The sequence below is a fragment of the Prionailurus viverrinus genome, chromosome A3 (genome assembly GCF_022837055.1).
Source record: "Prionailurus viverrinus isolate Anna chromosome A3, UM_Priviv_1.0, whole genome shotgun sequence".
Lineage (NCBI taxonomy): Eukaryota > Metazoa > Chordata > Mammalia > Carnivora > Felidae > Prionailurus > Prionailurus viverrinus.
Window position 1 is genome coordinate 121,354,264 of NC_062563.1, and position 27,554 is coordinate 121,381,817.

At 46.9% G+C, this 27,554-nt stretch overlaps 1 protein-coding gene across 3 annotated transcripts in view; it reads left to right on the plus strand.

Annotated features, from left to right (window-relative positions):
• ADCY3 (adenylate cyclase 3) overlaps window positions 1–27,554 on the plus strand; it is a 91,402-nt gene that overhangs the window by 22,320 nt on the left and 41,528 nt on the right. For all 3 annotated transcript variants that reach the window (XM_047852734.1, XM_047852733.1, XM_047852735.1), the window contains exon 3: window positions 23,914–24,063. In XM_047852734.1, coding sequence (XP_047708690.1) covers window positions 23,914–24,063 — 150 coding nt within the window. The remainder of the gene's footprint in view (window positions 1–23,913; window positions 24,064–27,554) is intronic.

Genomic DNA, 27,554 nt, shown 5'->3' on the forward strand with positions numbered 1-27,554 from the left:
AAAAAAAAATAGGAATAAAAAAACAACAAAATCTGAACGAATACTAAAGAAAAATTGGAAAGTCCAAAGCTAGTTCTTTGAAAAAGTCAAAATAGATAAATCTCTAGCTAGATGATCAGGGGAATGAGAGCGGATGCAAATTACAAATACCAGGAATGGAAGTGGGAACATGACTTTAGGTCCTACAGACATTACAGAAAAATAAAATGTTTATAAACTACTATATGCCAACAAATTTGACAAATTAGATAAACAAATTACTTGATAGACCTACTACCAAAGGTGAATAGTTCTGTATCCATTAAAGAAATTGAGTTTGAACTTAAACACTCCAGTCTCAAAGAGACCCCAGTCCCACGTGGTTTCAATACTGAATTCCACCAAACAGTTAAGGGTGAAATAATACAATTCTATATAAACTATGCCAAAAAATAGAAGCAGGAACGTTTCCCTACTAATTTTAGTAAGTCAGCATTGCCCTGATATCAAAACCAGAAAAAGGCATAGGAAAAAAAACCACCGCAGGGAATAGTTCTCATTGTGTATGTAAGAAACTTTAATAGAACATTAGCAAATAGAACCCAGCAATATGTAAAAAGGGTAACACATAATGACCAGTTAGGGATTTTCAAAGGAATGTAATGTTTTAGCATGTTAAAATCAATTGATATAATTCAACATATTAGCAAACTAAAAAGGAAAATTCATGATTATTTCAATAAACACAGAAAAACACTTAACCGAAGTGAACACCCATTTATGGTAAAACCTCTTTGCAAACTAGGAATAGGAAATTTGAGTTCAGCAAAGGCATCTATGAAAAACCTACATCGTATTTAATAGTGAAAATCTGAATCTTCTCCTAAGCAGGTTTGGCTTTTTGGGCATGTGACTTGTACAGTCTTGAAATTCTTGATTTTATCTTTGACCTCATGTTTTGTAATTAAAGGCTACTTGTGGGGCGCCTGGGTGGCGCAGTCGGTTAAGCGTCCGACTTCGGCTCAGGTCACGATCTCGCGGTCCGCAAGTTCGAGCCCCGCGTCAGGCTCTGGGCTGATGGCTCAGAGCCTGGAGCTTGCTTCCGATTCTGTGTCTCCCTCTCTCTCTGCCCCTCTCCCGTTCATGCTGTGTCTCTCTCTGTCTCAAAAATAAATAAACGTTAAAAAAAATTTAAAAAAAGCTACTTGTATAGTGGAACATGCCCACGTGCAGAGGAAATATGCACAATATGGGTGTCTTCCATTCTTTGCCTGGCCTATGTTCATGTAGTGTTTGCAGTGCCCCAAGAGCATCAATTCTGGCAAACTCACGGTGTCTGGGATTCAGCAAGATGCAAAGCAAGTACAAGGTAAACATGTTACATCTACGACTAAGTGGGGATCCTGAGAGGCCATGCTTTCTGTTCAGACTAGAACTTGCTTCTAATTCAGGAGGAGGGCAGTGACATTCTAAGAAGTGTGAGCATGCGAGGAACCACATCATCTCTTTATTACCCATTGCGTCCCTGTGTTAGCCAACTATTTAATGCAGAGATTGATGGCATAGAAGGAAAGGGAGGGATAGAAGCCATAGTTCCTTTTCTTTTTCAGTCCTTCATCAGTAAGCTAAAGATGGGCAGTGTTAATAGAATGTGTGCATATCAAGAAGTGAAACACAGGGGCGCCTGGGTGGCTCAGTCGGTTAAGCGGCCGACTTCGGCTCAGGTCATGATCTCGCGGTCCGTGAGGGCTGTGAGTTCGAGCCCCGCGTCGGGCTCTGTGCTGACAGCTCAGAGCCTGGAGCCTGTTTCAGATTCTGTGTCTCCCTCTCTCTGACCCTCCCCTGTTCATGCTCTGTCTCTCTCTGTCTCAAAAATAAATAAATGTTAAAAAAAAAAATTAAAAAAAAAAAAAAAAAGAAGTGAAACACAAACAATTGAGTTATTTTTGTACAGTGTTTCCACTGTTTTGGTAAGAATGGAATACACATATACACATACGTGCATCTAAGCCATGAGATACTAATTGTTCCATTTCTGTGTTCTGCATATGTGTTAAATGCTCTTATATTTGCATTTAAAATTGGCATTGTCCAGGGGCGCCTGGGTGGCTCAGTTAAGTGTCCGACTTCAGCTCAGGTCATGATCTCTCGGTTCGTGGGTTCAAGCCCCGTCTCAGGCTCTGTGCTGACAGCTCAGAGCCTGGAGCCTGCTTCAGATTCTGTGTCTCCCTCTCTCACTGCCCCTTCCCCATTCATACTCTGTGTGTCTCTGTCTTTCTCAAAAAATAAATAAACATAAAAAAATAAAATTGGCATTGTACAATGTTAAGGTAGTGAAATCAGGGCTAATGATTTTAAAATTGAACTTTTCTTAGACCAATGTTGAATAGAAAATAAAAATTATCATGACAAATAAAAATAAGCCACAGAGGAAAGGGCAAAGCTATATGTTTTAGTACATTTAATGGCTCTTTTTTCCTGCTTTTTGAGGAGGGGAACCTTTGTTTTCACTTTGCAGTAGGCCTCTAAGTTACGTAGCTGGCTCTGTCCCTCAGTTCAGGAACAAGACAAGAAAGAAAATTCATTCTCACCACTTCTTCCATTAGATCCTATCCAGTACAATAAAGCAAGGGGAAAAAAAAAAAAAAAAACTCCTACGAATCAGAGAGAAATGAAACTGTCTTTATTTTCATGTGATATGGTCATCTATGTAAAAAATCCCAAGGAATCCTCAAAACTCCTAGAAGAAAGTTTAGCAAATTTGGAAGTTACACAATTAGTATTAAACGATCTGTATTTTTGTACACTGGCAACAATTGGAGATTGAAAAAAAAAATCCGCTTAAAATAGCATCCAAAACCATGAAATAGTTAAAGCTAAATTTAACAAGATAGGTGCAAGACCTTTATAGTAAAAACTATAAAACATTGCTGAAATCAAAGACCTAAATTAATGCAGAGATCGCAGATAACCATATTAAGATGTCAATTCTCTGTAAATTGGTACAGATTCAATTCAGTCCAAATCAAAATCCCATCAGTCTTTTTTGTTTTTTTGTTTTTTTTAAACTGAGTTGAATCTTCAGCTTTTTTTTTTAAGTTTGAGACAGAGACAGAGCATGAATGGGGGAGGGGCAGAGAGAGAGGGAGACAGAATCGGAAGCAGGCTCCAGGCTCCGAGCCATCAGCCCAGAGCCCGACGCGGGGCTCGAACTCACGGACCGCGAGATCGTGACCTGAGCTGAAGTCAGACGCTTAACCGACTGAGCCACCCAGGCGCCCCAACCCATCAGTCTTTTTTGTATGAATTGGTGATTAAGAATTTATATGGGTATGTAAATGAGCTAGAAAAATTAAAACTTTTTTTAAAAAGAGGACTTACGCTACCTGATTGAGATGTAATATAAATTTATAGTAATCAAGACAGTACAGTACTAGCCTAAGGATAGAATCCAAATAAAGTCCAGGAATGAACACATCTTTGGTCAATTCATAGTCAACTAAAAATGCCAAGGTAATTCAATGGAAAAATGATAATCTTTCAACAAATGATACTAGAATAATTAGATATCCGTATGGGAAAAATATAATGTGTACCTCATCCCACATATAAAAATTAACTTGAAATCACAGTAAAACTTATAGAACTTTTAGAAAAACAACAAGAGAAACTCTTTGTGACCTCGGGCAAAGATTTCTTGAATGGAGGGGAGTATTGAGGCTGCTAACCTTCCATGTGAGGAAGTTGAAGGAGGAGGTTTTATGGGACCTGCAACAAAAGGATAGAATAGGAGCTTGTCTGGCTCCGAAGCCACTGCTTATGCCATGGCAGCACACTGCCCCCTATTGTAGGGGCAGGGGAAGGGCTTGCTGACTCATGACTGAGGTTCTTTGGTGTCCCCGGACAACAGGCAGCACCGTGGGCTGGCGAGGTACTTGGAAGGGCAGTTCGGGCAGGTGGTTCCAGTAGCTGCTGGCACTGCTAGAAAGACTTCCCAGTTGGAGTGGGTAAGGGGGCAGGAGAGGGAGTGAGCAGCAGGGTCTTGGGGTCTAGCTGGAGCACACCGCCAGCACATAGCGATGTGGGGAGAGCTGACAGGCAATGGGGGAGGGTCACAGCAGCAGGAAGACACTGAAAGCTGTATGGGGGGGGACAGCTTGAGTAGGCATCAGGTGAACCTTACAGGATGAGGCTAAGGACCATGAAGTTGCATTTAAATAATAAAATGTGGCAGTAAGATTATACTTGAATCTCGTGGTTCCCAGGTAGAACGGGCTACACCAGGATCCCGTTCAGTGGGGAGGAGGGCTTTATTCAGAATAAAGGAAGGGAGGAGGGGAGGAGGGCTTTATTCAGAATACAGATTCCCGGTCCTACACCAGATATACTAAAGCAGAGTCCCTGAGGGTGGAGCCTGGGAATACAAGTGCAGACAGGTTTGGGAACCATTGATACTCCTACCTTGCCGGGCGATGAAAAGACATTAAAGGAGGCTAAGAAAGCTGGAAAACTGGGAATGAAGTTCAGTGGCAATGTTGGGAATTTATAGTATGTCTGATTATAATAGCTAATATTTATTGAGCCTTACTGTGTCCAGTAGGGTATGAGGCAGGGCACTTCACCCCCATCGTCTTACCGCATTCCACCCCCCAACCGAGGCAGGACCGTTTTATCCTGGTTTCACAGAAAAGGGAGCAGGCTTAGAGCAGAAGTGACTTGCAAAGGCCACAGCCAACAGTGGTAGAGGCAGGATTGAAGCTCGGGGTCTAACTGTTGTGTTCCTGGCCCCAAGCTGTATTTCACCAAGGGAGGGAAGAGTGTGTGTGTGTGTGTGTGTGTGTGTGTGTGTGTGTGTGTGTGTGTTGGGACAGATGGTCATCAGGGACCCACAGGAGGATGCCTTGGGAGCATGGTGCCCAGGCTCTGAGCTGGGAGAGGTGCAGTAGCCACTGTGGGCAGAGCTGGCAATGGCGACGATGGGCTTAAGTCCCACACTTGGGCAGAGAGGGTCCTGATCAGGTCATTTGTGTGTCAAAAGCATAAGGACGATAGGTGGGGAAATTAGGCAAAAACCAATGGAAAGACTAAAAGTCAAGAACCTCTCAGGAAGCCAAGGGCTGGCTTTAGAACTCGTTTGGAAGCCTGGAAAATGTGTGTTCCCAGGATGAGAAAATCCCAGCTGGCTGGGTGGTGGAGGCCAGTCTTTGAGGGAGAGGATGGACGGTTGGCTCTCACAGGTGGAAAAAGCATTTGAGGGCAAGAGGAAGGAAACTAGGTGGTTGCAAAGGAGATTAGCCCATCGAGTGAGTCGTGTGGCATCATCTGTAAGGGATTGTCAGGCTGATGCTGATAGGCCCTTCATGCCAACAGCAATGATCCAGCAGAGCCCTGGTGATGGGGTGGCTGTGCCATGTGCATCAGCTGGCAGAGAACCACTCAGGATCTTCCCTTAGGAAAGGCTCATCTGAGTGAGATGGTGATTCTGTGGGGACAGCCTGAACCAGTTCCAGTTTATAGGGAGAATGCATCCTTTGTAAATGTTGGCACTGAATGATGAGGGACAAACAACTAGCCTGGCAGCATGCTGCACAGTGATCTTGGGGCAAGCAAGGCATCTTCTCCCGTCATTCCTGGTGGCGGTGACCCTATGGTTCCCAATTCCTGCATTTCACAAGGCAGAGCAGGAGGGAAGAGGGTGAAGTCATTGGATTCTGTGCCCAGGTCTTGTTTGAGGACTTGAGGAAGATGCATCTTCCCGGCTGATCCTTTGAAAGACGTGGGAGGAGACGTGTGTCCCGTAGAAACAGGTGCACAGAGAGGAGCTGCTCAGTGGACCCCTGGACCAGATACAGAGGCTCTGTGGTGGAGCTGCTCTCCACGGGGCATTTATTGAGGGCCTTCTCCATGCGAGGAGGGCATTTCCAGGAAGCTGTGTCTCTGTCCCAAAGGGTCCCGAAGTCTGCTGGTGGGCCGGGTGTTTCAAGTGAGTAGAAGAATAGGAACTTTCAAATAGTGCTCATTGTCTTTATTTTCTTCTCACAAAGAGATTCACAACAGAGAGGTTATAAAGCAAAAAGGAAAACAGAAGTTGTCCTAAATCCGCAGCAACCACTCCCCGCACACAAGACTTTGAATTTTTACCTTTTAGACAATTGGAAGCTATTGATGTGTTTCGAGCAGGAGGTAGGGCTTGCAAAAAGACAGTTTTGGAAGATTAATGTGATACCAGGGGATGGGTCGGCAGGATCAGAGAGGGCCCAGGGAGAAGTCTGTGTCTAGTCCTATGGAAGGTAAGGCTTTGGCCAGGAAGTGGCCAGAGGAGTGACAAGGAAGGAGACCAGATGGGACGAATGACCCACTAGAGGCACAAAAATGACCACCAGCCCGACAGGGCTAGTGCTAGTTCAGGCGTTCAGCAAAGGTTTACTGGGTGTGCACAACGTTCAGTGCTGGATTCTAGTTATCTGGAGTGCACGGTCGGTGAGCTGTGGTCCCATCCCTAAGCTGGCAGAAATGGACCTTCAGAGCAGCCTGGGTGGGGAAGACCATGGCAGGCTTGGGTATTCCCACTCACTCGAAGTGTTGTGTCGCACCTCTGGCTGCACCTGAGTGTCACCTGGGGGCTTTTAAACAATGTCAATATCTGGGCCTCTGGTTCCATTGTTTTGGGGTGCTGCCTGGGTATAGCTCTCAGGTGATTCTAAGGTGAAGCCTGGGGTGGGAACCCCTGGTAAGGATGAGGAGAGCACCCCCAGGTGGTGCTAACCCAAGACAGTTGAGGTAGAAGAACAGAAATTTAGGAGATGTGATAGTTTGCCAGGCCTTTGAATTTGAAGTTTGGAATTTGAATATGCCGTGTGATTAAGATCTCCTTGAGAGACCTGGCCCACGGCCTGGCAGCGTCCTCACAGGCCAGTGTTTCTCTTAATATGTGCTAGCTCTTTTGGGAGACTGGAGAAGGGCAATCAGAAAAAGGGACCATAAGAAGGAAATTTGGAAAATGACTTAAAATCTGAATTGAGGACTAGGAGACTAGACTCAAGGCAGGACCAATGAAACCACATTAATAGATGGAAAACATCTCTGTGGGTGTGGCTTTGACTATAATGAAGAGATGCTGGTCAGACGGGGAGGAGGTGTGGCCACTTGGGGTGAGGGGTGAATATTAGAAAAGGAAAGCAAATCAGTGGACAGAAGAGAAGCACGTGACAGGCACAGGGAGATGACATGAAGCAGTCCTGTGTGTCTAGAGTTTGGTTTCCAGAGCCAGGGAAGTGAGAGGATCTTGGCTTTGCTTTAATGCTTATTACACCACCCAGAACAGTAACTCATAGAAGAGAGTGTGAACTGCAGATCCATGGGCCTCAGTAGGCAGGTGGGACCCAGGAATCTCCCTTCTTCACCTGTTTCCCTCGGGATCCCAGAGCACTTGGCTCAGAAGCACTGACCTAGAGAAATAGCAACTAAGGAGTAAGTCCCGAAGGGTTGAGTTGAAACCAGGGACTAAAAATACCATTCCAGATGTCCCTGGACAGGCTCTGAGGGGCTGTAGGGAAGACAGACCACCGGGTAATGCCTAAGAAGCACAGTGGGAGAGAAGAAATGGGAGGGAGTCCCCAAAGAGGAGGAGCAGTGGCTGGTTTCTGCAGCTTGAGAGTCTGCCAAAAGTTTCACTCTCAAGACTGGAGTCATTCTGAATTGAGAGGTAGGGAACTCTGGAATCCTAAGAGCTTGCTCTGCTCTGTGGGTACGTACAGAGGGGCTTTGATGTTTTTGTGTGATTGGTGATCTCCCTCCACATTTCCTCATGCTAGGTTTATGTGATGATTATATTTCTGGAACTCTAAGAATCTTCAGATTATGTGCTCCTCTTCCTCTGGGCTGGTACATTTGCTCTTGAGTAAAGTCAGGATCTGTACGTTAAATGCAACTGGTATTGCTCAGAGGTTAACAGGACCTGAGCAGGCAGCATAGGACTGTGTTGTCATTCTGATTACTCCTGTAAGTGTGTAGCTAATTTTTCTTTTTCTTTTTCAACTTTTTTTTAATGTTTATTTATTTTTAAGAGAGAGCGTGAGTCTGGGAGGGACAGAGAGAGAGGTAGACACAGAATCTGAAGCAGGCTCCAGGCTCTGAGCTGCCAGCGCAGAGCCTGATGTGGGGCTTGAACTCACAGACCGCGAGATCATGACCTGAGCCAAATTCAGATGCTCAACCGACTGAGCCACCCAGGTGCCCCTTTTCTTTTCTTTTTTTTAATTAATTTTTTAATGTTTATTTTTGAGAGCATGAGTGGGGGGTGGGGCAGAGAGAGAGGGAGACACAAAATCCAAAGCAGGCTCTAGACTTAGCTGTCAGCACAGAACCCAGCATGGGGCTCGAACCCACGAACCAGGAGATCACGACCTGAGCCAAAGACTGATGCCCGACCGACTGAGCCATCCAGACACTGCTTCTTCTTTTTTTTTTTTTTTTTTTTTTTTACTTTGATAATCAGAGATTGGCTTAAATTTCCTTTACCATCCAGAATCCATATACTAAAATGTCTGTACAAGCTTGGTGTTGTGAGTGTGTGTGTAGGACCACAACTGAGTGGGCCAGCTCAAGTTTTACTCCCTCTTGGGGGTCTTTGCTGACCTACCCTTTTCTCCATCAGGATCAATCTGTGCTTCCTCTTTTTCCAGTAGCTTCTTTATCTCTGCTCTTGAGATCGTTTTTTTACTGTCCAGGACCCAGGATGGAGCCCTGCCACTTACCAAGACGTCAGTGGGGTTGAGTTGTTTTTTTTTTTTTTTTTAAAGGATCTGGAAGCCAAGTATGATTAAACATTTTAAAATAGAGTCCTTTAAGCAAAATTAGAATTATTTGGCCCAGAGAAAAAAGACCAAGGTGACTAAGAGAAGACACAGAATAGTGTGACCACATGTTTTCTGTTTCTAAAGTGAAGCCACCAGGGGAGAGGGGGAACTTTTGATTAGTTCTTTGATTCTTAATCATCTGGGCTAACGGGCCCTTTTGAGAATACGATGAGAGCAATGGATTTGCTCCCCTAGAAAAGGGCAAAACACAATTTGCCCCTAATTTTGGGGGTTCACTGACTCTCCCATCCTACTCCTCAGATTTGAAGTGAATAATCCCTGGGTCATTATAAAATATTAAATGTTGGGTGTTCATTCCTGCATCTCCTCCCACAGGGAGACAGACCGGATGGCCTTCTATGGTCTTAATCGTCTCTCCCTCAGTGATGTGAGCTGGCTTTGCATCATAGGAGCATTTATCAAGACATCGTGTCCTTATGTTCAGCGCGTGTTAGTGGCATTTTCCTCTTAGCCCCAAGGCCTATGATTGACATAAAAATCTGCTTGCTCATATCTTTGTCCTCAGAGTTCATTATTGTTCAGTAATTAAAGCTTAGGAAATTTCACATGAATGCTCAGGGATCCAAAAGGAAGACGGCATTGTACTAGCCAAGGTTTCTTGAGCTCGGGTCTGTTGACATTTGGGGCTAGGTCATTATTTACTGTGAGGCCTGCTTTGTGCACTGGAGGGTATTCAGCAGCAGCCATGGTCTCCACTCAGTAGATGCCAGGAGCACTCTCCCGCCTACTCACCACAACCAAAAAATCAAAAATGTCCCCAGACATATGGCCATATAGCCCCCAGCAGGGTCAGATCACCCCCCCCCACACACACACACACACACCACCACCACCACTTGAAAACCACTGCTTCTGGCCTTTCTCTAGCTTGATTTTGGCTCTCTTATCAAGGGGAACACCTCTGTGAAGAATGAACTATTCTCTGGCCTGCCTTCTGGAGCTATTCATGCAGCTAGCTGTGCTCTGTGTCAGCCAGTGCATCAGCCCCAGAGGCTGAAAATGTGAGTGAGACACCCTGACCTTGGGGGCTTCCTGTGTTTTAGTTTGGGAGAGAGACACTCAGAAGTATCAGAGGGTATGGTGGGGGTGTCCATGGAAAAGAGGCATGTGTCCCAGGGCCTTTGCAATATATTATCCATCCAGGATGGTCTTGGTTAATAGTTTTCCCATGGCTATGTCTTTTTTTGTCATTCATATCTCTGTTTAAATGCCACCACTTCAGGGAGGGGGGGCCAAGATGGCAGAGCAGCATGGAAGTTTTTTGCATCTCTCATCTCTGAAATGCAGCTAGATCAACACCAAACCATCCTGCACACCTAGAAAATTGATCTGAGGATTAACACAGCAATCTGCATAACTTGAACCACAGAACTCAGCAAGTATATGGCATGAAGAGGTGAACTGGGGGAAAGAGAACCCACAGACGGTAGGGAGCTGTTTTTGTTTGTGGAGAGAGGTTGGAGATGGGGGTGGAGGAAGCACAGGAAAAGCACTTCCCCCTGAAAACAGCTGGAGAGAAAGTAGAAACACCCATAAGGGACTTAACAAAAAAGTGAGAAAGGAGAAAGGAGAGGGTTTGGATACCATAAGACTATGAACAGGGGAGCACAGAGTCTGAAACTCCTCAGCTTGATACCTGGCAGAGCTCTGGTGGGAAGGGCAAACCCCCAGGAGCAGAAAGTGGGGTCCTTGGGCCACATGGGGAGAGGCAGTTCCCCAGCTGAGAGGACATTTGGTAGAGGCTGTACAGCCTCCCCACAGGCAGAGGTCCCAGTGGACCCCAGAGAACAGCCACATTTGCTGGTGTTGGAACAAGGATGTTAAGGGGCAGTGAAGCCTGGCGCCAGATGTGTGTTGTGATTTACCGTAATCCCTGAAACGCTGCTGCTACACGATCATGCGAACTTTTTCTGGGGTGGGCTGGAACCCAGTCTCAGTCTCTGGGCATCTGCAGCAGTGCAGTTGCATGAACGTTCCTGGGAGCAGGCTGGCACCTAGCCATTGCTCGGGGAGACCTTCCCCCAGAGGGTCTGAGCAGGTCAAAGCCACAGGGCCCTCAGAAGTGAGGGGTTTGGAAACACAGCCCCATCTGAGATGAAACTTGGGACGGAGGTGCTGCCTGGCAGCCTGATGGCATGGTCATGGACAGTGTAGAAGCCGGGAGTGGACTGAAGCCAGAGACAAAAGAGGGGTGCTTGATTGCCAGTCAGAGCAAAGAGTTCTGATATTAGAGATTGGGTAGCTGGGTTACACCAGTTTCACCTCTCCTGTGCATGCACATACATGCATATATGTGCCACAATGATCCACCCCAGTAAACTAAGCAGCTCCATCTAGTGGAGAACGGAGCTGTTGCACGAAGCCCCCCATCCAACTGTGCCAAGCATGCTGTAGAGGAACATCATAAATCTCTCCACCTGCTTAGTTTACAGACTATAAAGTGCTTCATAGTTTGAATTCTAGGGGAAACTGGATGTAATTTCAATCATATTTCATTCTGTTCGCTGGTCCATCTGTTCACTTTTTTTCTTATTGAATACAGAAAGAGAAAAAACTTATTTTTATTTTCCGTTCTTATAAAAAAGATTTTTTTCTACAATATTTATTTTTTGTAAGTTTTTATTCTATTTTACTTTCATGATTTCATCTTATTCTATTTTATTGTATTCATTTAAAAAATTTTTCAAACATCTTCCTTGTTTTTTCCTTATGTTTCCTTTCTTTTCTTTCCCTTTTTCCTTTATTCTATCAAGCTGTTTTGACAATCAGACCAAAACACACCTAGGATCTAGCATCCTTTGATGACAACCTTTTTGTGTTGTTTTTAATTTTTTAATTTTAATTTAATTTTATTTTATTCTTTTTCTTCCTTCAAAATGATGAAACAAAGGAATTCACCCCAAAAGAAAGAATAGGAAGAAATGACAGCCAGGGAATTAATGCAGGTACAAGCAAGATGTCTGAACCAGAATTTAGAATCATGATAATAAGAATGCTAGCTGGGGTTGAAAAAAGCATAGACTCCCTTTCTGCGGAGATAAAAGAAAGTAAAATTTAGTCAGGATGAAATGAAAAATGCTATAACTGAGATGCAATCTTGAATGGATGCCATGGTGGCAAGGATGGATGAAGCAGAGCAGCGAATCAGTGATATAGAGGACAAACTTATGGAAAATAATGAAGCAGGAAAAAAAGAGGGAAGCTAAGGCAAAAGAGTATGATATAAGAATTAGAGGACACAGTGACTCATTAAAAAGGAATAAAATCTGAATAATAGGGGTCCCAGAAGATGAAGAGTGAGAAAAAGGGGTAGAAGGTTTATGTGAGCAAATCATAGTGGAAAACTTTCCTAACCTGGGGAAAGACATAGACATCAAAATCCAGGAAACACAGAGAACTCCCATTAGATTTAACAAAGACTGACCATCAACAAGGCCTTTCATAGTCAAATTCACAAAATACACAGACAAGGAAAGAATCGTGAAAGCAGCAAGGGAAAAAAAGTCTTTAGCCTACAAAGGAAGACAGATCAGGTTCATAGCAGACCTATCCACAGAAGCTTGGTAGGCCAGAAAGGAGTGGCAGGATATATTCAGTGTGCTGAATTGGAAAAATATGCACCCAAGAATTCTTTATCCAGCAAGGTTGTCATTCAAACTGGAAGGAGAGAGAGAATTTCCCAAACAAAAACTAAAGGAGTGCATGACCACTAAACCAGCCCTGCAAGAAATTTTAAGGGGGCTCCTGAGGGTAGAAAAGACAAAACAAAAAAGACCAAAAGCAACAAAGACTAGAAAGGACCAGAGAACACCACCAGAAACTCCAACTCTACAGGCAACACAATGGCAATAAATTCATATCTTTCAGTATTCACTCTAAATGTCAATGGACTACATGCTCCAGTCAAAAGACATATAAAAAGAATGGATAAGAAAACAAGACTCATCTTTATGCTGTTTACAAGTGACCCATTTTAGACCTAAAGTCACCTTCAGATTGAAAGTAAGGGAATGGAGAACATCTGTCATGCTAATGATCACCAAAAGAAAGCCAGAGTAGCCATACTTATAGCAGACAATATAGGTTTTAAAATAAAGACTGTAACAAGAGATGAAGAAGGGCATTATATCATAATTAAGGGGTTTATCCACCCAGATGACCTAACAATTGTAAACATTTATGCCCCCAGTGTGGAAGAACCCAAATATATAGATCAATTAGTCACAAACATACAGAAACTCACTGATAATATACCATAATAGTAGGGGACTTCAACACCCCACTTACAGCAATGGACAGATCATCTGAACAGAAAGTCAGCAAGGAAACAATGACTTTGAATGGCACACTGGACTGGATGGACTTAACAGATACATTCAGAACATTTCATCCTAAAGCAGCAGAATACACATTCCTCTTGAGTGCACATGGAACATTCTCCAGAGTAGATCACATAATGGGACACAAATTAGCCCTCAACAAGTATGAAAAGATTGACATTATACTGTGCATATTTTCAAACCACAACGCTATGAAACTCGAAATTAACCACAAGAAAAAATTGGGAAAGATAGATACTTGAAGACTGAAGAACATCCTACTAAAGAATTAATGGGCTAACCAAGAAGTTAAATAGGAAATTATAAAGTACATGGAAGCCAATGAAGATGATAATGCCAAAACCTCTGGGATGCAACAAATGTGGTCATGAGAGGGAAGTATATCTTCCTAAAGAAGGAAGAAAGGTCTCAGATACACCCTACACCTAAAGAGCTGGGAAAATAACAGCAAATAAAACCCCAAACCAGCAGAAGATGGGAAATAATAAAGATTAAAGCAGAAATCAATGCTATTGAAATAAATAAAGCAGTAGAACAGATCAATGAAACCAGGAGCTGGTTCTTTGAAAGAACTAACAAAATTGATAAACCCCTAGCCCGTTTGATCAAAAAGAAAAAAAGGACCCAAATAAATAAAATCAAGAATGAAAGAGGAGAGATCACAACCAACACTGCAGAAATACAAACAATAATAGAATATGATGAGCAATTACACACCAATAAATTGTGCAATCTGGAAGAAATGGACAAATTCCTATAAATATATAAACTACCAAAACTGAAATGAGAGGAAATAGAAAATTTGAACAGACCCATAACCAATAAAGAAATCGAATTAGTAATCAGAAATCTCCCAAAAAACAGGAGTCCAGGGCTGGATGGCTTTCCAGGGGAATTCTACCAAATATTTAAAGAAGTGTTAACGCCTATTCTTTTGAAGCTGTTCCAAAAAATAGAAATGGAAGAAAACCTTCCAAACTCATTCTATGAAGCCAGCATTACCTTGATTCCAAAACCAGACAAAGACCCCACTAAAAATGAGAAGTACAGACCAATTTCCCTGATGAGCATGGATGCAAAAATCCTCAACAAGATACTAGCCAACCAGATCCAACAATACATTAAAAGAATTATTCACCATGACCAAGTGGGATTTATACCTAGGAAGCAGGGCTGGTTCAATATCTGCAAAACAATCAGTGTGATACATCAATAAAAGAAAGGACAAGAACCACATGATCCTCTCAATAGATGCAGAGAAAGCTTTTGACAAAATACAGCATCCTTTCTTGATAAAAACCCTCAAGAAAGGGATAAAACGATCATACCTCAATCATAAAAGTCATATAGGAAAGAGCCACTGCTAATATCATCCTCAATGGGGAAAAACGGAGAGCTTTCCCCGTAAGGTTAGGAACATGACAGGGATGTCTACGCTTGCCATTGTTATTTAACATAGCGTTGGAAGTCCTAGCCTCAGCAATCAGACAACACAAAGGAATAAAAGGCATCCAAATTGGCAAGGAGGAAGTCAAACTTTCACTCTTCACAGATGACATGATACTCTATATGGAAAACCCAAAAGATTCCACCAAAAAACTACTAGAACTGATCCATGAATTCAGCAAAGTCACAGGGTATAAAGTCTATGTGCACAAATCAGTTCCATTTCTATACACCAGTAGTGAAACAACAGAGAAATCAAGGAATCAATCCTATTTACAATTGCACCAAAACCCATAAAATACCTAGGAATAAACCTAACCAAAGAAGTGAAAAATCTATACACTGAAAACTATAGTAAGCTTATGAAAGAAATTGAAGAAGACACAAAAAAAAATGGAAAAATATTCCATGCTCATGGATTGGAAGAAAAATATTGTTAAAATGTTGATACTACCCAAAGCAATCTAGATATTCAATGAAATCCCTATCAAAATAACACCAGCATTCTTCACAGAACTAGACCAAACAATCCTAAAATTTGTATGGGACCAGAAAAGACCCCGAATAGCCAAAGCAATCCTGAAAAAGAAAACCAAGGCTGGAGGCATCACAATCCTGGACCTTAAGATGTGTTACAAAGCTGTAATCATCAAGACAGTATGGTACTGGCACAAAAACAGACGCTCAGATCAATGGAACAGAATAGAGAACCCAGAAATGGACCCACAGACGTATGGCCAACTAATCTTTGACAAAGCAGGAAAGAACATCTAATGGAATACAGACAGTCGCTTCAGCAAAAGGTGTTCGGAAAACTGGACAGTGACATGCAGAAAAATGAACCTGGATCACTTTATTATACCATACACAAAAATAAGCTCAAAATGCGTGAAAGATCTAAATGTGACACAGGAAACCATCAAAATCCTAGAGGAGAAAGCAGGCAAAAACCTCTTTGATCTTGACCACAGCAACTTCTTACTCAACACATCTCCAGAGGCAAGGGAAACAAAAGCAAAAATGAACTATTGGGACCTCATCAAAATAAAAAGCTTCTGCACAGCAAAGGAAAAAAATCAGCAAAACTAAAAGGCAACCAATGGAATGGGAGGAGATATTTGCAAATGACATATCAGATAAAGTGTTAATATCCAAAATCCATAAAGAACTTATCAAACTCAACACCCAAAAAACAAATAATCCAGTGAAAAAATGGGTAAAAGACATGAATAGACACTTTTCCAAAGAAGACATCTAGATGGCTAACCGACATGAAAAAATGCTCAATGTCACTCATCATTAGGGAAATACAAATCAAAACCACAGTGAGATACCACCTCACACCAGTCAGAATGTCTAAAATTAACAACTCAGGCAACAACAGATGTTGGCGAGGATGTGGAGAAAGAGGGTCTCTTTTGCACTGCTGGTGGGAATGCAAACTTGTGCAATACTCTGGAAAACAGTATGGAGGTTCCTCAAAAAGTTAAAAATAGAACTACCCTACGACCCAGCAATTGCACCACCAGGTATTTATCCAAGGGATGCAGGTATGCTGTTTCAAAGGGGCATGTGCACCCCAATGTTTATAGCAGCGATATCAACAATAGGCAAAGTGTGGAAAGAGTCCAAATGTCCACTGGCATATGAATGGATAAAGAAAATGTGTGTGTGTGTGTGTGTGTGTGTGTGTAATGGAGTATTACTTGGCAATCAAAAAGAATGAAATCTTGCCATTTGCAACAATGTGGATGGAACTAGAGGGTATTATGCTAAGCAAAATTAGAGAAAGACAAATATATGACTTCCCTCATATGTGGAATTTAAGATAAAAAACAGATGAACATAAGGGAAGGGAAGCAAAACAAATATAAAAACAGGGAGGGGGACAAAACAGAAGAGACTCTTAAACACAGAACAAACTGAGGGTTGCCGGAGGGGCTGTGGGTGGGAAGATGCGCTAAATGGGGAAGGGGCATTAAGGAGGACACTTGTTGGGATGAGAACTGGGTGTTATACATAGGGGATGAATCACTGGAATCTACTGAAATCATTATTGCACTATATGCCAACTAACTTGGGTGTAAATTAAAGACAGATGCCACCACTTCGGGAACACCTGTCCTAACCGACCTGCATTCACCGGCTCTTGTCACTTAATGCAGTGTAACAACCCGAAAGTCAGTGGCTCGCAAGCACACGTTTCTCACTCGTACATCTATGGCTAGGCTGGGGCCTGACCTGGGCTGGGTTCAGCTGGGCTTTGCTCCAGGCTGGAGCTTGAGTTTTGCTTGGCTCCACAGGTCCCTCATGCGCTGTACCAGTGAGGTTCTTGGTGCATATTGTTCTCGTGGCAACGGTGGAAGCCCAGAGGGAAGTGCAGGCGAATTACAAACATTTGCTCGTGTCCTATGTGCTGACATCCATTTGACCAGAGCAGATCCCGTGGTCAGAGTCAGCGGGAGGGAACCTTCTCCGTGAGGCTATGACAAGTGTGTGGCTCTGTGATACTTGTATGGGGGAGTGACGAATTGGGGCCAACAATCTCCTTCACCTTCTAGTCTAAAGCAGGCTACCTGTTACTTTATCATTTTTATTCTCTGTTGGGCTCTGATACTTTTATTATCGAATCATGCTTCTTTTTTATCTACTGTTAGCAAAACATCAGCTCCTGACAGCAGGAACTTTTTCTGCCATATTCATTGCTACTTGCCAAATACCTACCTCCACAGGATGGACATTCACTAAGTCTTTGAATGAATGAATGAATGAATGAATGAATGAATGATTAATTCTGTTTGGGGATTGGCGGGTGGTGTTGGAGCTGGGTCTTGAAGTAGTAACGATAACTAACATTTTCTGGGAAAGACTAAAGCCATTTATGTATTGGGTTTTTGACCCGGGTTCAGTCTGAGGATCATCACCACGTGTGGCCCTCCACAGGCAAAGGAGGAGAGGCAGGATGTTCGGGTTAGAACCATAGAGCCCTGAAATAGCACATCTTATTAGAGGGCTGGTGATAGGTCCGGTGTGGCTGGGGTGAGGAGAGCTTGGTGGGTGGCGGCCAGGCAGAAGAAACGAGTGACGCCGGACCCCACTTGTCAGGACTGCCATGTTCCATACCTGTAGGGGAGCCATCACATCAGAGTCTGCAGGGTGGTGCCCCGGGGACTGTGCAGTGCACAACCTGAGAAGCTGTCCTGGCAACCTGGCAGATCATGAGGGGCCTCGTGTAACATGTCACATCGGCTAGATGCCTATTCTGGAAGTCGTCTTTGTTTTGGAAGAAGGTGGACATTGCGTATCTGTTAGCAGAGGCTCGCCCAAGCTATGAAACAAATTGGAAGTTTCTAGAGGTCCTTTTGTTTTGAGGCACGTGGTAGAAACCGGACAAGCTTGGAAGGACCCTCCAGCGGTACCCCAAGGCTCAAACCTTGAATTGTGCTGGGTAGGGTTATATTTCTTAGAGACCCCAGACGTCTCCTGGCACAGCGATGCTGGAGTTTGCTGTGGGCCAGCACGAGAGCATCTACCCCCTCCGCTGTCTGCAGACCTCCCCACCTGTATAGATGCCACAGGTCCTTCCTGGGTTCTGTGCTCCCCACGGGCCCCCAGTGCCTGGGACCTCCGCCTCCACTGACCCTCGTCACAACTCGGCTGAGTGACGTAGGGAAAGCCCTGGCATCATGCTTGGCTGGCGTCTTGCTAGCTGGGCACGAGAGCCGCGGTGGACCCACCCCGAGGCCAGGCTGGCTTCTGATACGCAGTCCCCTGGGTCAGAGCAGATGTTTAATTAATGCCTTAAAACTCAAACTCTGCTTGTAGCGGGGAAAAAAGAGTAAGGAGATCTGAGCTCCAGCGTCAGCACTGCCAGGAGACCACAGGCTCACAGCCTCATTTCTGTGGGCTTCAAGTCTCTTCCGCAAAATGAGAATAAGAACTTTGCTTGTTGTGGCCGGTAGGATTGTGAACATGGAGGTGTGATGAAACTCCGTTAGTCTTATTGTTAGGCACGAATTTCCCTTCTCCCCTCCGGAGGAATAGAAAGTCACTAAGAACATATTTTGTGCCAAGCCCTGTCCCGGGTGGTGTCGCATATAACCTCTCTTTTGGTCTTACTGGCCCAGCCTTCGGGGTTCCTGCGAGGATGAAGAAGTCACATCTCAGAAAGGGAAAGTGACTTGCTCCAGGCCACACAGCCTGCTGGTGGTAGGAGAGGTCTGCGTGACTGCACGGCCCAGCCTCTTTCTGCCACTCGTTCATCCGGTAGGCATTGGCGGCTTCCCATGTGCCAGACCCGGTCCTAGGCACTGGGGAATCCGCAGGGAAACAGAACCAAAGCCCCGTCCCCTTGGAGCTTGCTTTCTAGTGAAGTAAACAGAGTAAACGGACAAATAAAAGGACGAATAAAAAGTGCAGATACTTCTCTGCAGGGTTTTAAAAAGGAAAACAGAGAGAGTGTGGGGGGGGTGGGTGGGGGGAGGTCAGGGCAGGTCTCTGCGAGGAGGGGACATGTCAGCAGGGACCTGACTGATGAGGAAGGTCCCCTCCAGTCTGCAGGGAGCACGGCTCCAGAGTGGGGCCCACAGGCACTGAGTGGTGGCCACCCCAGGCTCCGGCCTGTCTTCCTTGGGCTGGGGAGGTTGGTTGCCTACAGAGATAACTTCTGCCCTGTTCCTTCCTGCTTTACGACTCCGTGGAATTTTTTTTTTTTTTTCCCAAAACATCTAAGTTAGTTTTAATGAACAGAGGCTCCAGTATGGTCTTCCCCTGACAGCAGAGCATCATGAGGTCTCCAAGGGCAGCTCACAAGGATGTTGGCTCCCAGAGCAGCCTTCTCTCCCTGGGTTTCTTCTCCCCAGTTCTGGAGTATTCTGGAATCTCCAGGCTGGAATGAGCCTATGGGGAGGGGTCGGCCTGGGCAGTTGAGGCACCAGCCTGCCTCCAAGGGGATGACTTCTCTTTTAAAGCCCTGCTTAGAGCAGCCCCATGTCCCTGTGGACTGGCAGAAATGTGCAGGATATTGTGATTCATCAAATTCCAAAAGGAAGGACTTCATAAAGGAATTTTCTCACGGCTGCGTTTCTGAGCTGGGGTATTACAAACATTTCATCCGGCTGTCCTGGGTTAGATGAAGCTGTTGAGTCTGAATGTTTACCCACTTGGGAGATTCGTTCATTCTCCTCGTTAGTTTAAAAATCTTGTGTTTAAGAAAAAATAACAGTTCTTTTGCAATGAGATTGCTGCCCAGTCTCTTTCACTGGGGAAAGGGGTTCCCTGGGGTGAGAAGAGGTGACCTCCGTGGCACCCCAGAGCAGAGCTTCTCAGGCTTGTGCGGGGGAATCCCCCCCCCGAGACGGAAACGTGTGTTGAGTCCAGTGTGACAAGCTGCCCCCACCCCCTCCTGGGCCACCCCGAAAAGCCAGGAGGCCGCATCAGGGCTCCTGCTTGGCCTTCGGAACTGCCTGAGCTGGGAACCTCCCTGTCTGTCCACAGGGTCAGGTGTCATGTCTGCAAACCCCTGGCGCTGAGCTCCCTCAGGCAATCATTGACGATGATGACAGGAGAAGCCTTCCTGCCACGCTTGGTCGCTGAGTGTGGTATCCGAGGCAGTCTTTGTTTCTGAGACCCCATCTCTGTAGAGCCCGCGTCTTCCTGAAGCCGTGCGTCACCTCCCTGATCGGATGTGATCCCCACCCACCCGACCTCTGTCTGCATCTTTGCGCAGCCTCATCTCCTGGATATTTCCGGGACCATCCCCACTACTGTCCTGGCCTGTACCCTGCCCAGCAAAGTGACCGAGCCTCATTCCTCTGTTCTTGGGCTGAGGTGGCATGGGAGAGGGTTGGGGTGCGGCAGCTGGGATATTAGAGGGCTGCGTCCCGGGGAGACCATGAGGCTGGGAGGTCAGGTTTGTGATGGCTTCTGGCCTGCTCATCTGCTCCCCAGAAGGGGAAGGGCAAGTAGGGGGAAGACCATACTGGACCCCTCTGAAGGGGTCGGGAGGAGGGGCAAGTTGTGACGTGGTTGCACTACCTCAGGTGGCTCTGGGGAGCACAGGATCCACAGCAACCCTGAGGACCCTTTCGTTGAGGTAAGTTTAGAGAATTGGGGGAGCGCTGAGAAGCACAGCCTGGGGCTCCTGGGAGAATCCTCCAGGAAGGAATAAGCTCACTGCGATGCAGGGAGAGAATTCCCTGGCACGGGGGGGACCTGCGGGACCCACAGGACTCTCCGGCGTGTGGCCTGGACATGGCCATTTGCCTCCACATCCCCTCAGATGAGCTGAGAGTGCAGGTCGAGAAGGGGTGGGCAGGGGACAGGAAGCGGTATGACCCTCTGGCCACCCTGGGAACCGACCCGCCTTGCCTTCCCTCCAGCCTTTCCGAGCAGGTCATTTCCAGGCCCACCTTTGCCCTCAGAAGTGAGGTCTGATGAGGGCCAGCCGGGGTCAGGACTGCAGGGACTTGCGAGATGAGGTAGGCCGCCCCTCAGCTCATGGGTGGTGAGGTGGGGGCTCAGGGAAGTTTCTTGACCTAGCAGGTTCCCCATCCAGCGAGGGGCAGGGCAACAGTCCAGGGCTCCTCCTAAGTTTGTTTTCGGCACCTGCCAAGAGGAATGCAAACGTGGGTCTTATTTTAAAATAGGCTGAAGGGAGTGCTGTCCCGTAGAGATGGTTTCCATTGTGAACCAAACCTGAATCCTGTTATACTCTTTGTTTGTTTGTTTGTTTGTTTGTTTTTTTGTTTGTTTGTTTGTTTTGAGAGGGAGCGAGGGAGCAGGGGAGGGACAGAGAGAATCCAAAGCAGGCTCCACACTGTCAGCACAGAGTCCAACGCAGGGCTCAAACTCCCCAACCAAGAGATCGTGACCTAAGCCAAAATCGAGAGTCAGACGCTTAACCGACTGAGCCACCCAGGCACCCCTGTTATACTCTTTGGATAATAACCTTTGGTGGGAGTTGGTTTAAAGCTTTCCTGTTACAGTTGCTGTCTACAGAGCAGGTGGTTTACTTAAGGAGGGACCCCGATGGGGAGTAAAACAGTTATTACTGACACCGGCTCAGTGCTTACACTTTATGGAGTCTGCTCTATCCACCCCGTGAGGTGGACAGCAGGACCTGTTGGGGGGCAAGAGACCCCTAGGCGTGGAGCTCTGTCCATGGCTCAGTGTGACAGCCCAGGTGGTGGCCAGGGCCAGAGATGGGTCTGGAGCCTCTGGTTCAGAGTTGTTGACACCGGTAGGTATGGGGCCCAGACTTGTGGCTCGTCTGCGTGCAGCTACTCCCTTGACCTCTAGGACCTAGAGACCCTTGGCCCTGGTGACTGCTGTATCCGGACCCTGTGTGGGTTTTGGCAAAGCGCTCCCACTCCATGAGATGCCTGAGGTACAGCCTGACCTTGTTGACTAGCTTCCTGTGCCATGAATTTGGGACTGGGTAGATTCTAAGGCTATACAGCCCCAGAGGAAGGTGACCTTTGGGCTGGTAGACATTCTTGGACCTCAGGCCAGACTGGCTTGGAGACGCAGCGTGATCTTTGTGATTTGCTTTGACTCACTTAATGTAAATTGGCAGCTCTTTGGGTTATCAGGTATTTAATAAGTGTCCTGAGGCCATATTGATAGTGCTCAGGTGGGAATGGCCTATCATGTCCAAGCAAAAGTTCAAGAGATATCCCTTAGGATTTTTGAAATTGCCCACTTGCCCCATGAATGGTATAGTGATGGGGCTACCCAGCCCCAAGAACACAATGAGTTGTTAGTTGCTGGAACCAGCAGTTTAAGGAGCTTGTGAGGTCTGCGTCTGGTGACTTTATGACCAGTCTCCAGACACATCACATGTACTAACTCATTATTCAGTGGGCCTGTGATGAGTGCCCAGGCCTGCAGGAACTTTCTGCCGGGGGTGGTGGGTCCTCAGGGTTAGCACGATCAGCCCTGATAAAACACAAAAACAGAGGGGAATATGGCATAACCAAGAGTATCCAGAAAATTAATGTCAGAATTAACCTCTCGTCGTCTATTAAGCCATCTTCTTTAAAAATCTAAAATTGACTTCCCTGCATTTTTCACCTACCCAGAATGCATTATCCTTCACTAAGAGAACACTTTCTCCCCCTGGGGCCAGAAATGAAGAACTTCTGCCTCCCTACCCGCATCTCAGCCAGACTTCTGCCTGAGAAACCACGCCCTTCAGAGGAGGGGTCTGCCTTCCTCAGGCGGGACCTCAGGGAACCCAGGTGGGGAGGGTGTGAGCCTCAGGGCATGGGCAGGGCCAGACCTTGTTGGAGCTGGCTCCTGGCAGGTGGCTTTGGAGAAGCAGGAGGAGCTAGAACCTGGTGCAGCCCCAGATGGGGCCCAGTCAGGGTCAGAGACTGGGGCCCAGGAAATGAGCACCAGGAAATGAGATGTGGTTTGAACGTTCAGGTCCATATCCAAGGTTACCTGCAGCAGGAGGCGGTTGAGTCTGCAATCCCAGAAGCCTGTGGAAACGGGCTGGGGACCACAGACACCTAGGGGAGCCTGGAGGGTGCCAAGGATGGAGGAACAGACTCAGTGCCCAAGAAGGCCTTTGTACCGATGTACCGAGCTTGCAGGACAGACATCCGTCGCACAGCTGCCCTGTCCCCTTCCCGTAACTTCCTCATGGGACCTCAGTACTGGTACCGGCCACCCCTCATCTGCTGGCAGGTGGGGTTGGCTGGGAGGATGCCTGTGAATGCCAGACACCTGTATACCTGCAGCGTCACGTGGAAGGTAGCGTGAGGGCTGGGAGTTGGCCCAACACGGCTTCACATCTGTGACCTTCAGTGCAACCTGCAGCTTTTAGGATTATACACCCCCAGCTAGTAGGTCGGGGTTTTGTACACTCTCCTCCCAGCTAATCAGCACAGCACCTAAGGGCGCCTAATAAGTGAGTCCTCAGTAAGTGGTGGTTGAACAAATGAGAGAATGAATGAATTGGGGAGCAGAGGGACCGTCAGGCCACACAGGTGCACGGGATCGGCCAATTTAGCTGCGCTGTGAGCAGGAGAGGCAAACAGCCCCATAAGCAGCCTTCCAGGCCGGGGCCTCACCTGCCTATGGTAAGCGGGGCAGGGTCTGTTCCAGGGCCCTAAACGTCCCATCAGGGTCAGAGGCTCGCCGGGGCCCTCCCTGGACACTGGGCAACTAGGGGTTTGATTTTCGTTACCACCCACCCCCCCTTCTCCATCCTCTCTCCTGAGCATGTGCCTTCACCATTGTCCTTTTCTCTCCTCGGGGCACAGATCCTGGCCAACGTCTGCCTCTACCTGTGCGCCATCATGGTGGGCGTCATGTCCTACTACATGGCGGACCGCAAGCACCGCAAGGCCTTCCTGGAGGCCCGCCAGTCGCTGGAGGTGAAAATGAACCTCGAGGAGCAGAGCCAGCAGCAGGTGAGGTCCTCGCGGGGTGGCCATGCGGCCGTGCAGGCCTGGAGCCCGGGGCCAGCGACCAGGGCCAGAGAGGGGCCGATTGGGAGGGGGTGGGCCTGGGACAGTGCAGCGCCCCCTCTCCCCCGCCCCCAGGGCTCCCCAGGGCTCGGGGATCACCTGCCAGGGCCAGGTGTTGGCTGCCTCCCGGGCCTCTGACCGTCACAGGGCTCCTTCTGACTTCGGAGAGCTTGCCTTGCTGGAAGCCCTGTCCTCTCTCCTCCTCTGTGCTTGACCTACTCCTCCCCTCCTCCTGTTTTTTTCCCCCCTATAATTTAAAACTTTTTAAAGAACTACATTGGCCCAAGCAGTCACCAACGACTCCTTGTGTTCCTCTCTCTCAGGTGAAAAAGTTCTCTGGGTTTATTCTAAGTGCTTTCCCCCCATGGGCGTCACTTCAGGTCAGTCCTCCTCTGCCACCCTTTCCGGTTCTACGGCTGATTCGCCATGTGTCCCTGCTGTGCACTCCGAGCTGTGTTCTCTGCAGCGGGGTGGGCCCAGCCCATAGCAGGGGGGCCTTCTGGGTGAGGCCCATCAACCTGCTCGCCTCCACCCAGGGCGCTAAGTTTCCTTCACGCTCTGTGCGTCTCCCACTTCCTTCTCCTTCTGAGTCCTCGATGAAGAAGTAAAACCAGTCCAAACCCTGGGGACCCCACTGTTTACATTCTTCCATTGAGAGAAGTGCCTGCTGCCCCCGCTCTTTGTTTACTGGCTTTACTCCAGCCTGATCCACCACAGAACCACCCAGTTCTCGTGTGATTCAGTCTTTTAAATAGTTTCTGGTCTGGATTCATCTCCGATGCCTTTTGAAGGTCTGCAGAAATTACATCCGCCAACTTCCTGTTATCCATAGGTTTATTTCCTGCTAACAAACAAACTCAATAGTTTGAAAATAGAGGATTCCCTTTTCTGGGAACCATGTCATTTTGTGTTCAGGTGGTGCTCTTGGCTCTGGATTCACTGAAACTGCTGTTTTCCACTCAGGTGGACAGGGCCAGAGTTCCGGGGGCCTCTCTGGAGCCTTTGCCTGGGGGCCTCCTTGGCGGGCCTCCCCTTTTCTAGATGATGCTCTTCGAAGGCACACACTGAGTCATTTGCTGATGAGTCCTCACTTCCTCTCTCCTGGGGATGTGTTTTCTCTGTTTACCAAGGAGATCTAGAAGCTTCTGGGCTGGGCCTCAGACTCCACTCCTTCAGAAGGCAGGTTTCAGAAGAGGAATCTCCCCAGCCTCTGTTGCCACAAGGGGCCAAGCTTAGCAGGTCATTGAATTTGCCTCCTTGTCCCCACCCCTGTAGCCTGTGGTTTCCCACGAGCTGCTTCTGCTTGAATGTATGTAAAGAATCCCGTCCTTTACTGGCTTTAGAGTGTCTTGAAAGGCGTTCTTCAGTTTCTGTTTTACATGCTGGCTGGGTTCTTTCTGTATCTCCTCTCTCATACCGTGGAGGCATCCCTCTGGATTCTCTACATTAAAAAAAAAAAAAAAAAGCTTGTGTCATCGCTTATCTAGGTCAGGAGTTCTTTTTCTAGAGTATTTGTGCAGCCTTCAGCACACCCGTCAGTCTTGTCTGTCTCAGGACATATAGTTGGTATAATCCAGGACATCCTCAGTCACATCAAACAGTGCTTGGTGGGGGGTGTCCCGGTGCAGTAGAGGAAGGTCCTGTGTCTCACCTGGATCTGATATTCTCTGCATAGATAATATGGACAAGTTATCCCCCTCTTAGAGCCTTGCTTTCCTCATCTGCAAAGTGGGGGTGTTGAGACTCCAGAGCAGGAGTATTGATGCTTGTCTTTAGGTTTCCCTGAAGGCAGAAATACAAGCAGAAGTGCTTTGTAACCTGTAGAGCTTGGAAATGGGGACGGTCAGGCTGCAGTGCCCAGACCGTGGAGTACATGGGCATTTTCTAATGGCCCCGCTGGGCAGGGGCAGGGTTGGGAGCCTGACAAAGAGGGCCATTCCTACCTGCTCCAGGACTCCCGAGCGCCACGTAGCAGCCAGGGGGCGCTGGCAGCCTCTCCGGGCCACACTGCTCCTCTGCTGTGTTGTGAGCAGTAGTAGAGCAGACACTGGCTCCAGGAGAGAGGGGTCCAGGGAGGCCGAAGGGAGGTGCACAGGGTGGAGAGGCACAGATGCACACCCCCAGGCTTAACTGGGACACAGCAGGTGCCTGTAAGTATCTATCGAGTGGAATGACTTGGTCTTGCCCAGCTCTAGCCTGAGTGTGACCTTGGGCCAGCTCCTTCGCCTCTTTGGGCCTCAGTTTCCCTATGTGTAAAGTGTACATGAGACTAAAACCTTTGGTGAAAATCAGATAATCTGCGTCTGTCCCTTTGGGAATGAGAAAAGCACTGTTACCATCAGGAGGGGCGGAATTCTGCACACACACCCCCGCCCCAAAACTGGGTGTTGCCGTTTGCCCATGTTTTCCTTAGGACTCTTGTGACCGTGTGCATGAGATCTGCTTGCAATTTTACTTCCTTTCTGTGTCCTTGGCAGGTTTGGACGTCATGGTTGTGCTGGGTTTAGGAAAGAAGTGTTTCCTCTTTCTAACCTGGGAGAGTTTGAAGAAGATATGGGTTCTTTGCAGGAGTAGAAGGCCTCTCGGGGCACCGGGGTGGCTCGGCTGAGCATTTAGCTCTTGATTTCTGCTCAGGTCATGATCCCAGGGTCGTGGGATCGAGCCCCACATCAAGCCCCGCATCAGGCTCCATGCTAACGGCACAGAGCCTGCTTGGGATTCTGTCTCTCTCTCTCTCTCTCTCTCTCTCCCTCCCCCTCCCCCTCCCTCCCTCCCTTTCTCTCCCTCCCTCCCTCTCCTTCTCCCTCTGCCCCCTCCCCAGCTCTCGTGCACACTCTCTTGCTCTGGCGTGCTCTCTCAAATAAAAACAAATGACTCACTAGCGAAGCCTTGTGGCTCAGGAGTTTTCTTTATGAGATTCAGTCTCCCTCAAAGGTACGAGGTTTTTTGTATAAGTTATAACATAACTTATATAACTTATATAACTGTATAAGTTTTGTTTTTTCAGGAACTTAACCAACTTCATATGAATATGTCCCATTTCTGACGTGGGATTTTGTCTTTCCGTGGGTTTTATAGCGATATTCCCTTTTCATTACTGATATTGCTAGTTTGGGCCTTCTCTTTTTTTTATTTGTCCTTAATCTGTCTTGCTGAGGTTTATTAATGTTTGAGCCTTTTCAGTGAACCACCTTTTTGTTGCTTTCTTTGTGCACTTCCGTAATGCATTATGTTTTTGACTTTGATTCTCTTCTACTTTCTTTGAGGTTGACATCATGCCCTTTTTGACCTTCTTGAGATGGAATTTAACTGGTTTTAGCATTTTTCTTTTCTAAAACACGCTCCTGGTGCTCGGATGTCCCGCGTTCTGTGCTTTTGCTTCCTTCTACAGATTTTGATATGTCCTATTTCTGTTGTCATTTAGTTCAAAATAC